The sequence below is a fragment of the Lepisma saccharinum genome, chromosome 6, assembly GCF_977018435.1.
Source record: "Lepisma saccharinum chromosome 6, izLepSacc3.1, whole genome shotgun sequence".
NCBI lineage: Eukaryota > Metazoa > Arthropoda > Insecta > Zygentoma > Lepismatidae > Lepisma > Lepisma saccharinum.
Window position 1 is genome coordinate 78,230,206 of NC_139234.1, and position 12,121 is coordinate 78,242,326.

At 38.5% G+C, this 12,121-nt stretch overlaps 1 protein-coding gene across 1 annotated transcript in view; it reads right to left on the reverse strand.

The window, feature by feature from the left end:
• Positions 1-1,159: 1,159 nt before the first annotated feature.
• LOC145989467 (putative aminopeptidase PLBD2) overlaps positions 1,160-12,121 on the reverse strand; it is a 37,114-nt gene continuing 26,152 nt past the window's right edge. The window contains exons 5-6 of the mRNA XM_083124815.1: positions 11,022-11,250; positions 1,160-2,042 (exon numbers count right to left, since the gene is read on the reverse strand). Of these exons, the coding sequence (XP_082980941.1) occupies positions 1,254-2,042; positions 11,022-11,250 (1,018 nt within the window). The 3' untranslated portion in view covers positions 1,160-1,253. The remainder of the gene's footprint in view (positions 2,043-11,021; positions 11,251-12,121) is intronic.

A 12,121-nucleotide genomic window follows, 5' to 3' on the forward strand; every position in this document is an offset into this window, starting at 1 on the left:
CGTTGTTAGGTTAGGTCTGTTAGCATAAATACACTGCAAATTTATTATTTATGCTAAGAGAACTAAACCTAGCTAGCTTAAACTAATAACGTAGGCATTTAGCCTAAAAACAAAAGCAATCTCTGCTGAAGTCAGAACGCAAGGTTGCAGAAGTGTTGTGCGATAACGATAAGGGAGACCCTTGCAACAAGGATGCCTGCTTTCTTCTCCCTTGATCTTCGATTGCTCTGGCACGACTTATCGATAAATCTTTACTGTTCATTTTAACGTTACTGGAGTAGTCAGCCATCTTAGATGTAGATTTTTTAGTGCCCTGTAGCATTTTTTCGCACTTTTGTCAATGCATTGACCTTTTACCATTACTGCTAAGTAGCCTACTTATCTATGTCTGAAAGTACGATCGAGATTGATCCAACAATTTAGAAAACATAGACAGGGTGCGAAAGCATTTAAGACTGGTGTGGGGAGAAAGATCTACAAACCCCCGCCCCACAAACATACATATAAATTGTACGATATACATATTAACAAATCTACATCAATACGCACAATAAAAGTAAAACAATAATGCAAAACATATTAAAAGTAAAAATAAATTACTAAATTAAAAATATATTATTATTATTAATCACCAAAAAATAAATAATTTTGTTAAAATATATCAGATATTAATATTATAAAGTAGCAAACTACGTCCTTTACTAACTGGTTAAAAATGTTAATAAATTATGAAATAGTTGAAGTGGTTTTATTATGTGTAAGTTTTTATTAAGTTTTTGCTATATGTTAATATAAATCAATTACATTTCATAGTTATTATTGTTTTGCATTCTCGTTTTACTTTTATTGTGCATATTGATGATGTAGATTTGTTAATGATCTCTTGAGAGAGCAAAAGCATTGAACACTCACAACTACACTAATTTGTATATGTATTCGATATTATTCTTAGTACAGTATATTTGAAATTAAAAGTAATTGTTTATCTTTTGTTTGTTGTAACAAAAACTATCCCCCTGAAAATTTTTGGTGGGGGGGATTTTTGAGGCCAAGATTGTTGGTGGTGGGGAATCTCCCCGTCCCCCATGATTTCGCACCCTGAACATAGATGTTGTGACTAACATCTTGATTACACTCACAATATTGACGACACGTGAAGTGAATAATGTCAAATTTTAATGATCAATTCAACGTTATATTCTACACATTATTAGGAACATTTCTTTATGCTTTTCGTGAAATAAAAATCAACTTCAACATTGTATAGCCTGTGGATACACATCGTTGTGGGAAATATTAGACCAGATCCAATAGAAATCGAAAGGTTCGAAATCCCAAACATCAGGTTGGCCAACATGCGAATCGGGAAAACCGGAAGTGCTCCATTGAAAAACTGGTTGATCATCATGCGTCGGACCGGCAACGCACCACAACCGTTGAGAAGTGAACATGCTGTAATTGGTGACCTTCAAATCAATCGCTCCCAGCGATTTGTGACCGAGAGAAGGCAACATGTAAGTTCCGTTGGCCGGGTTGAGATCATTTCGAGCGGATATTGCGTACATGGCGTTTTGAATGGGTGTGCACGACAAGCATGCAGACAATGGATCTTGCATATACTTGTTGTATCGCATCAAGCGTACCATCGACTCAAAATCCACAACGGTGTCGTGATCACGGCGAAATATTCTAGCTCGGGGTGCATTTTCGTGAGAGAAAAGATCACCGTAACGATCTACCATGCTCTGCGTGTCGCTAATGTCAAATATATCTTCATAGTACGGCACATTGTAGCTCGCCCAGTAGCTTGCATTTCGGAGAACCCGAGTTTGATCGCCGCTGTGGGTAGTTCCTGGCATCTGCTCCAGTACCCAAAGTAGACCATCTTCGAGAGTGGGTTGGTTGGGAACGAACAGATTGTAGTTAACAATCATCCACTCATTGTTGTAAGTTCCTCCATTGTAGCGCGCAAAGTAGTTGCTCCACGTGCAACCAGAAGTTGATAATCTATTCGCAGCCATAACTCGAGGACCTTCAAGAATCTAGGAAAGAGGGAAAAAATCGTATTAACAATGGTAGCAGATCGAAAGCAACAAGTGAAGTAACTTACTTGAAGTATGTGAAATCATGTTTGATCTCCGTACAGTATGTTGGGAATGACAGTTTAATTGGAGAGATTTATTGAAAAATACACTCTTTCTTTAAGAGGATGTCATTGGGTGGCATTTACTCTTTCTTCTCCGACATTAATAGCTTACATAGGGAATTTTCAGATTTACTTGCAGCAGAACAACCTCAAACACACACACACACACACACAGAGAGAGAGAGAGAGAGACAAAGACAGAGGTAGTGTCCGTAAAGTGCAAGACCGTACTTGTGGCGAGCTAGAGAATAGTCTTGCAGTGCGGTCTTGAAGTCGTGGACTGGAAGTGAAAGTCTTTCGAATTACACTTCGACTGCAGCGCCAAAATACAATCAGTAGATGAAACTGAGGACTCGCTGTTTTTCCCACGTTTTAAACACTTGTTTTTCACCATAGAAATCACATAGCATTTTCAAATGTTGTGATACATACATTTTCACACATTAGAAGAACTTCAACCAACAACTTGCTGGCTTATAACGTATACTGGGTACCCGGAAATTCCCCTTACAAATCCCTAGGACTAGTAGAGGGGACTGAGCAGACAATATTTGGAATAGGAGCCCATGTCCGGAAACGTACCGTGCTACAACCATGACAATGTGTCGGATGTGCCTGTGTTGGTATGCAACCGGGCAGGCAGTACATAACGTCAGAAGATCACTTGATGGCACGTGACGGCTACCCTGCCGCGGTATCCTGCCTGGAGCCCCATTCACGTGCCTGTGCGTCTCCGATGAACATGGTTGAGTACACGTTTGCAGAATACACGGACATGATCCTTGTGTATGGCGCAGTGGAAGGGAATGGAAGAGCAGCTCGTCGGATGTATCAAGAGCGGTATCCACAACGTGCGACTCCATCGCATACCCTTTTTGCCAGCATTACGCAACGGCTCCGAGAACGAGGTACCTTCACCGCCGACAGGAAGGACTGTGGTGCTCCGAAGAGACGCCGCACGACCGAATTGGAAGAGGCTGTACTGAACCACATTGAACAGGATCCGTCAACAAGTACGCGAACAATTGCGCGTGCAATGGTTGTTTCTCGCAGCATCGTGTGGGAGGTTCTGCATGAGCAACAACTACATCCTTACCACCACCAAAGGGTACAGGCTTTGAGACCAGCCGATTTTGTGCCACGTGTTAACTTCTGCACGTGGTTTCTGCACCGCTGCATCGACGAGCCCCAGTTTCCACGTCGAGTTCTGTTCACAGATGAATGTAAATTCACTAGGGAGTGTGTTCTCAATTCTCGAAACAGCCATGTCTGGGCAGACGAAAACCCTCATGCGACGCATGTCCGGGGATTTCAGCACAGATTTGCTATCCATGTGTGGGCAGGTATTCTGGACGGTCATGTGATCGGGCCGTACCTTCTTCCAGCCAGGCTAACGGGTGCCGCGTACTTGATCTTTCTACAGGAAGTATTGGCCCTGTTCTAGGATTCTGTGCCATTCAACGTCAGTCAGGAACTGTGGTTTCAGCACGATGGCGCACCGCCTCACTTTATACGTGATGTTCGGAGACATCTTAACCGAAGATTCGGGCAAAGATAGATAGGCCGAGGTGATCCAACCGCGTGGTCTTCACTATCGCCGGATTTAACGCCATTGGACTATTTCTTGTTGGATCGTATGAAGAGTATGGTGGACGAGACTCCTATAGAGACAGAGGACGAACTGCTGGCATGAGTTATGGTCGCTGCACAAGAGATTGACGGGACACTAGGTGTGATGGAGCGAGTTTACCGAAACATGATTCGTCGGTACAATTTGTGCAACGATGTTGGTGGTCGTCACATCGAGACACTGTTGTAGTTCAGCAGTGCCATATGCGACACATCCAGTGCAGAAGACAGAAACAAATTGTTGCGTTCCACTGTAGACACAGGTGTTATTGTGATCAATGAATAGTACGTCTCTTTTTTGTTCCCTTGGCATTGTTACCAAATAAATTTGTTTGTATTATGGACTGAGTCACACGTCATTCACTTCTGTACCTTACGTAACACCTCATTTGACATGGTTGTAATAAATTATTACACTTTAGGTCATGAGGTGGTCTTCTGACGTCATGTACTGCCTACCCGGTTGCATACCAACACAAGCACATCCGACACATTGTCATGGTTGTAATACGGAAACGGTACTTTTTTTCTGACATTGGTTCCTATTCCAAATATTGTCTACTCAGTCTCCTGTACTAGCCCTAGGGGTTTGTAAGGGGAATTTCCCGAGCACCCTGTATTTAACCTGTGTTGCGTGGCTTTCTACCTCCGCGATTTCAAACAAATGAACGACGACCAAGTCTGCAACGATCTGTGCCCCGAGATGTGGTCTCGATTGCTTGCGTACTTGGCGCTTTCGAACTGTACTGCGTGACGTCACTTCCGTCAACACCATACTTCAAGTCTGTACTTTGTAACTTTCGGACACAGCCAGAGACAGAGAACATGGAAGGAGACAGTCAGGGTCGCCTTTAGGTGGGCATAATGCGTATATTGTATGCCCCAGGCATAAAATATACGCAGGGCTTATGACAAAAGTATTTCAGATGTTGCCCCTCCCTGCCGGCTCTCGAGACAATGACACAAAGGAAAAAAAACATAAAAAATAAGACAGAAAAAAAGTATGAAAGTATGAAAGAAAAATAGAAGCCACTAGTGCGACGTTCATTATATATTTATTACAAAATTGGCTGCTCAATATCTATCAAAGTGGCAATTTTTAATCACATTCAAAATGTTGTTTATCACAGTTCTCCCTTGTTTTGACTTCTCATTGAATTTTGACACTGTAGTGAATTGACATTTTTATAGAAAATTATATTTTCACTTAAAAATTGCATTCTATAATTAAACGAAAAGTGCATGTTAGCTATTTTTAATTGAAAAAATTGAAAAGGATTTTTTGTTTAGGATGTGATTTCAATAATGATGCTGATATTAGATATTCTAAGTGTGTCAGAACAATCCATGAAGTCAAAAAAAATCAAATTAGTTGCTTAATAAGCAATAGCGTCCTATAATCTCGTAATAAATGGCACAAAAACCATTATTTTTGTTTGGTGATGGGTCCCCACCCTCTCTGTTCGTCATTCTCGTGTAGGCTAGACTAGAGGTCACAAATTAGCACGAGTTAAGGCTTTCAAAAGATAATTCAGCGAATATATGAGGAACATTCAGGAGCGCCGAAACGCGGGAGGGGGCAGGGTCCCTCCAGTTTTCGTTTGGGCCCCCCTTATAAGGGGCCCAATTTAGAACTTTCAACATTATTTGTATAAGTGTGTGTGTATGGGCGTGAAGATATTGATAAAATCCAAATTAAAAATAACATTAATAAACTACAATAAAGGGTTTTGGCAATACGTATAAACAGAATGTGATAAATTCTCAATCAAAAGTTACATAAAAAGTGTCAAAATATAATGCATTTTTTGTCCAGCTAATAAATGTTCGATATTTGTGTATTCAGAGATAGTGAAATTATTTTACAAAGGGTTAATCCAAGTGTGCTTATTTCTAGTTTTTAATATTGACAAAAACTGGCGCCCCCTTCCGCTTCGCAAACGGAAAGAAATACATATTTATGCTATTTAGCTTTGGTCCCCCCTCCCCAAATATCGGAAGAAATCGGCGCCTATGGGAACATTTATTGCATAAAAGGGTATAAAGTGAAGTTAATATGTTAATAACAAGCCTTAGGAAGATATCTGACAAATTTGATCTCATTTTGAATATTTTTCAATATTTTGGTTAAGTTGCCTCTACTGGTGGCCAGTTTTCAGATTAGTGAATGTGACGGTAGGATACGTCGGATTCATGAGGACTTTAATTATGTTTAATGAACTGGTATTTTTGCCACTATTTTGTCTAATTTCCCTGTAATAACTTCCGCAGTGTAAGCTTTGGCTAAAACAATGGGTGTGGTTAAAAAATATATAAATACGCGTACAATAAAAGTTAAATTTATCATTTCTACTAATACTATATTTCCATTACTAAGCTAATTGTAATGAGTGTTTAACTAAATATCATAAATGTTATGAAACATAAATAAGGTGTGATAAAGTCTTGGAAATAAGTAGTTTATTTTTAGTTACAAAATCTTAGTGATAAGTAGGTTTATGATACTTATACGTACACTGCTCCACTATCTGAGGCAGTGTTGACCTACTTCTGAATTAGCTAAGGTATGTTACGTTATGTAACACGGCAACAGTTTTTCATATGTCATGCCTTTATTCAGTTAGCATATCACTTTAATAGAAGAATCTCCTGCTTGCTTTTATCATTTACACTCATTTTCAAGTGTCTGTTTCATGCAACAATGAAGAGTGATTTTCCACCGTGCAGATACGTCGCTTACGAAATTCCTCAGGAAAGTATTTTTATGGGACACGGTCACAAATGTTTTGAACTCTAAAGAAATCTCAGACAGAAATGTTAAGAAGCTTTTTATTTTGTTTTTAAAGCAAACATTCAAGACAAACTTTCTATGGCGCATGCAGTAACACCCAAGGTGATATTTATACAGTTGGGTCATTTTCGTATCTGAAAAACTGGGAATTCAAAAGGGCGCCTACAGGATTTTTTCTCAAGGAAGGGCAGAGTCACAGAAACTTTTACTATTATTATTATTATAGCTATTATTACTGCTATTATTGTTTTTATTTTTGTTGTTCTTGTTATTATTATTAATAGGCCTATTATTATTACATTACTATTAATACTACTACCACTTATGGTTTTTTTAATGACATACTTTTGTAATTTCCATATTCTGTATATCTATATACAATTTGCATAACTGTATACTTAACATTAATTCATGTAGGACAAAAAGCGTTTTTTTGTAGTTAGATAAATCAGTGTAAAATAAACTGTAAGCTTAAATGTAACCCTATATCAAATAATAATAATAGTTGCTGTAACTTACGGCCTGTAAGTCACAGCAAAAATACTTTTTGTTATAAAATATCTCTACAATTTGAGGACTAAAAGTGGTAAACGTTGTAAGTGCCAAAAGCGAAAGTGTTGGGAAAGCGCATCGTTCCGCACATCAGCCCGTAAGAACGTTCACACTAGTGACCTCTTTACACGCCCTTTGAACTACTTAGATGCCTACCAGCCACATTTCACGTTTACCACATTATAAAGCATGGCACGATTCACAGTTTAACGTGGAAAACGGTGTTTGAATTATTGTGGCACTTACAGCGTTTACCAATTTTAGTCTTCACCATTCGAATTACTCGTACATTAACACTTTCCACAAACTCCTGGGGGGCACATGGGCTAAATGACATTCCTGCGATATTCACTGTCCTTGAAATCTAACACAAAGGCCCATTCCTACCAAAGGGGCTACCTTCCTCTGCAGTCCTATCGAGGTAACATAGGGCGCAGATTTTGCAGCATGGTAGTAGACGACGGAGCTTACAAGCTTGTTTGATCTATCCTCCATGATCTTCGTTATGTTTTTTATTATGTTTACGATGCCGGTTAAAATACTCTACCAATATAAAAAAAACAGAATCTCCTCATACCCGATTCCATGTTCACATGATTGGAGGGACCCTTCTTGAAGCATTAAAAATCAAGAGGTTGCGAATTTACGGCATTGCCGTCTCACTAATTTATTCTATTTTCATAATATCCCCACAATATCACTTTGTCTCTTTTAAATTCTCCGTCTTCAATTATTGACTTATTCTTTTGTAATGTACGTTGGAGGTACAGTGAAATTACCAGGGCAAATTCTCTCTCGTGTTCGTTCACTATGCAATGCGAAGTTTCAAGAGTGAGACAAAACGCCAAAGAAGTAGTTGACAACACTTGCACCAGCATCAGTACAATTACACTCCTTAGAATGTAAGGGAAAATGAATGAAAATATTAATGGTCAACTTGCCTGGAGCCCTGGAAATATTTATGCACCCCGGTGTTTTCAAGATTGGTCTGGAGTGCATTTTTTCCAATGAAGGTTTAAAAGGTTAAGGGAATGCAAATTAAGGATGGTTAATAACCAATGGTGAAAAGCAAGGTGGGTTGATTTAAATCAGGTTGATTTAAATTGCTAATTAAATCAGATTGTTTTTTAAATCACTCATTTAAATCACCTTAAATAAATAATTTATAGAATAATGTACGTACATAATGATTTTAATAAAGTGCACTAATCTTGTAATCATTTAATGGTGTTCATTAGGCTCTTAGATTGAAAAGTAAAGGAAACAAAATATATGTACTGATGGTGTGAAGCTCATACGAAAGGAAATGTGATATGTAAACTGTAACCACACTTACATTTTCTTGATTTAAAATTCAATAATTTTTGTTGGCAAACATTTTATGTAGAAAAATATACAAAATACTAATCATGCTAAACAGTAAATAGTGTCATTATCATTAAATTGTAAATAAACATGGCAGCTGATATTTCACAACTATCATTTAAAAAATGCCAAATTCAGCTACAAAGACTATAAAAAATATTTTAAGTTACAATTATAGTGTACATCCAGAATGTTTTATTTTCACTGCAAGAAAAGTTACTGAAATTATTATAGTTTCCTTAACGCGCTCAACAAGCATTTCCATAGAAGGTTCATATGTACAATATCAGAAACAGAAAAGTCTACGTTTACGTATAATTTTTTTATTTTCTTTAATCAAACTGTTGAAATATTTTGCAGGGTCGTTTACTAGAAAAAGCCTTTCTATAAAAAACATATATGTACGGTGCCAAAAACCATACAAGTAATAAGCGCGGTTTTAAAAAATATAAAAAAATCGATTTAAATTTAAAAAAAACATCAAGAATGTTGGTTTTTTAAAATAAAAAGCATGATTTTTGACCACTCTGGTGAAAAGTATTAAAATCATAATGCCAATCTTCGAAAACTTACCTATCTCAACATGACGTTATCTACAAAATTCACCTTCGGAAACATTTGCAAGTAATCACTATCAGAATAGCCGACCTTTGGAGTTCGTTTGATTTGTTGTTGCAGAAAGGATCGGCAAAAATCGTTGGAGCAGCGCTAACTAATTTATATGAGCTGCAATAAAACTTAATTTATTTAAAATGTGAGACTACGCGATACACGGTTGAGGATAGTGAGCTAAAACTTGGTTTTAAGTGGGTCTGGTGTGGGGCACATAGAGCTTCCACCAAACGCTAAAACTAATTGCTAAGAGGCCCTCCTAACCTAACCACGTATGCATTCAGGCCCGTAGCCAGGCAGGGGCCAGTGGGAGGCTGAGCCCCCCCCCCCTGGAACTGCCGTCAGACGCCCCTGGCATTGCCGTCAGCAGCAAATTTTGTATAATTTGTTTGCAGTGACGAATAAAAATGTGGACAGCAATTATTATTTTGCTCACAACTTTGGTGAAGTATAAATTCACAGAACGTGAACAGCAGCTATTACATTCGTTCATCTTATCTATAAGAAGTCTAAATAGCGGTAAGTATTTAGAAGATTCTCTTCTCTAGAAAGTTCCTTCATTGGGGAGCTTCTTTATCTGTACCTGTTGCGAGCTCCCGTTTAGACAGAAATCATGCATCTGCGCCAAAGTTCAACGGCTTCAAAGTTTTGGGAACGAAGCGGAATTTTATTGCTTTGGCTGGGGGTGGAATGTACGGTAGGCACTATGATTGAATATTGCGCATTTTTCTTGTGTGCTATATATATATCTGTATCATCAAAAGTAGTATGGAGTGTGAAGTAAGGGATGATGTCAGTAGAAGTCAATTAACACATCAAGAGATGTTTTAGAAGATGTAGAGAAATGTAGTATTTGAAAGATATTTCTAAATTTTATATAACTTAATGACCCCCCCCCCACACACACACATATTTACCTTCATTTAATACTGTTAAAACTTCTTACAAATGGACTTGATTTACAAAGCCCGCCCCCTGATAACTCGTGAGCTTCCCCCCGGAGATCAAATATAGCGACGGGCCCGTATGTATTATTAGACCTAAGTGGAATTGTAGGTTAGGAATTGTTAGGTAAGGAGGGCCAAGTTTAGAGATTTTAGCAATTAGTTTTAGCGTTTGGTGGACGTTGGATGTGCCCCGCACCAGATCCGTTTTAAATAGCCTACTTTATGCTGAGATAAGCTTGTCGGAAAAGATGTGCATATGCTAAACTTTGCCCTTCCCCAGGAAAAAGAACTCGGGAGATTTTGATTACAGGGCTTTAGCAGGCCATTCCCGCTAGGATAGTGAATAATGCTTGTAATTAACGGCTCTGGAGCCATTTCCAGTTGAAGCACAATGTAGGGTTATTCGGAAATTGTAGGCCCAGCCCTGATTATGCTACCTGAGCATAAAGTGGATTTAAAACGAACAAAACAAACTAAAAGCTTCAGTGTTAGGTCCGATTTAGACGAAACCATTTTCCTTAAAATTTTTCTTAACATTTATGCCATGACCATAAAGCTACCGTATAAACCGAGAAAGCTTAAGGCATTTCATATGCCATGGCATTTTTCATGGCATTTCTCAAGGATAGAGCCCGTCCTATTTCCGCAGCATAACCAATCAAAAGTGACCTCTCGGTCACGGCCGCAGATGTATATCTATATATTATACAATGTAATCGCCAAACCTAACTGAAATGTTACATGATGTGTTTCCGTGCAAATTACTGTCTGCTGCAAGATTTTTGGAAGCATTTACATAGCATTTACGCTAGCAAAAATGTTAAAGGAAACACTTTCGTCTAAAGCAGGTTGGCCTAAGTCACTGCTCTCTCGGGAAGCAAACAATTGACCTTGAACCGTCCACTTAACGTTCTTCAATTAATCAATTGTATACATCTTAATGTACATAGAGTTTATACATCGTGACTGAATATCTTACCTGGGTCTCGGGATTCACATTCTTCCACAGTTCCTCATTGTTGTTGTCAATTGTTGTTTCCGTAACAAAGAGTCCGCTAGAGATGACGTAGAAGTCGTCCAAAGAGTGCAAGTACCCCGGATAAGAGGTGAATGTTAACACCTGGCCAGGGACAAGAGGACTGCTAGGATCTGCTGTCTCGTGGTATTTGAAGTTGTATCTCTTCTGGATACGAAGCATGTACTTGTAGCTGCAAGCAAAACACCGACATGGAAGATCAGATGATGAGACCGTGGCAATAAATGTTAATCTCAGTCTATAAGTTAACATCTATAATTTGAAAGGTAAATGTGAAAGTTGCAAGCGTTTCCAGTTTTGAACAAATCAGTCGTAATGACGTGGAACAACGGTGCACAATAACTGGGAAAATTAGTTCATGATTTCCATTATTATACGTTGTATTGCTATTTGGTTACAGTACAATAAGAGGTTCAGTTCAGTCAATAATGAAATTTCTTGATATTTTTCCTTAATACCTTCAAAGTGAGGGCATGCTGTCAACCAATAATTGTTTGCATATTTTATTAACTAACCAGTACGCACTCGTCTTGAATGTGTAAGAATCTCCTCAAATAGGGCTGTCTGTAAAGATCTTCATTTGAGCAGCTAATTCCTTCGTTGTAAGTGGCATCACTCAGTAACTCGATACCAACCTCTGTGCCAGGGGTTCCGGTTCGAATCCCGGCCTGAGAATGGGTGTTCTTTGTGAGTGTCCCTTCACCAAATCACCATATCATCTCATTCCATTCACGCGATTAGCCCAAAGTGGCAGAAGAGCGAAGTAAAATAAACCAAATAAATCAATCGATCAATCAGTAGCTCCATGAGAAAGGAATTGCATAGATGCAGAAAGAACAGAAGGAAAAAGTGTGCTCACTCGAGGTAGTTTGGTGGTTCCGCCGCAAGGTGGCACTAGTGAAGCAATTTGCTAACCCATTCAATTAGCGTAGCTCCGTAACGTATCACGAGTGGTAAATTATGACACAAACAATATTCAATTGCTTTTAACATTTAAAATACATTTTGACTAATGTTTGAAATGATTGATTGATTGATTGATT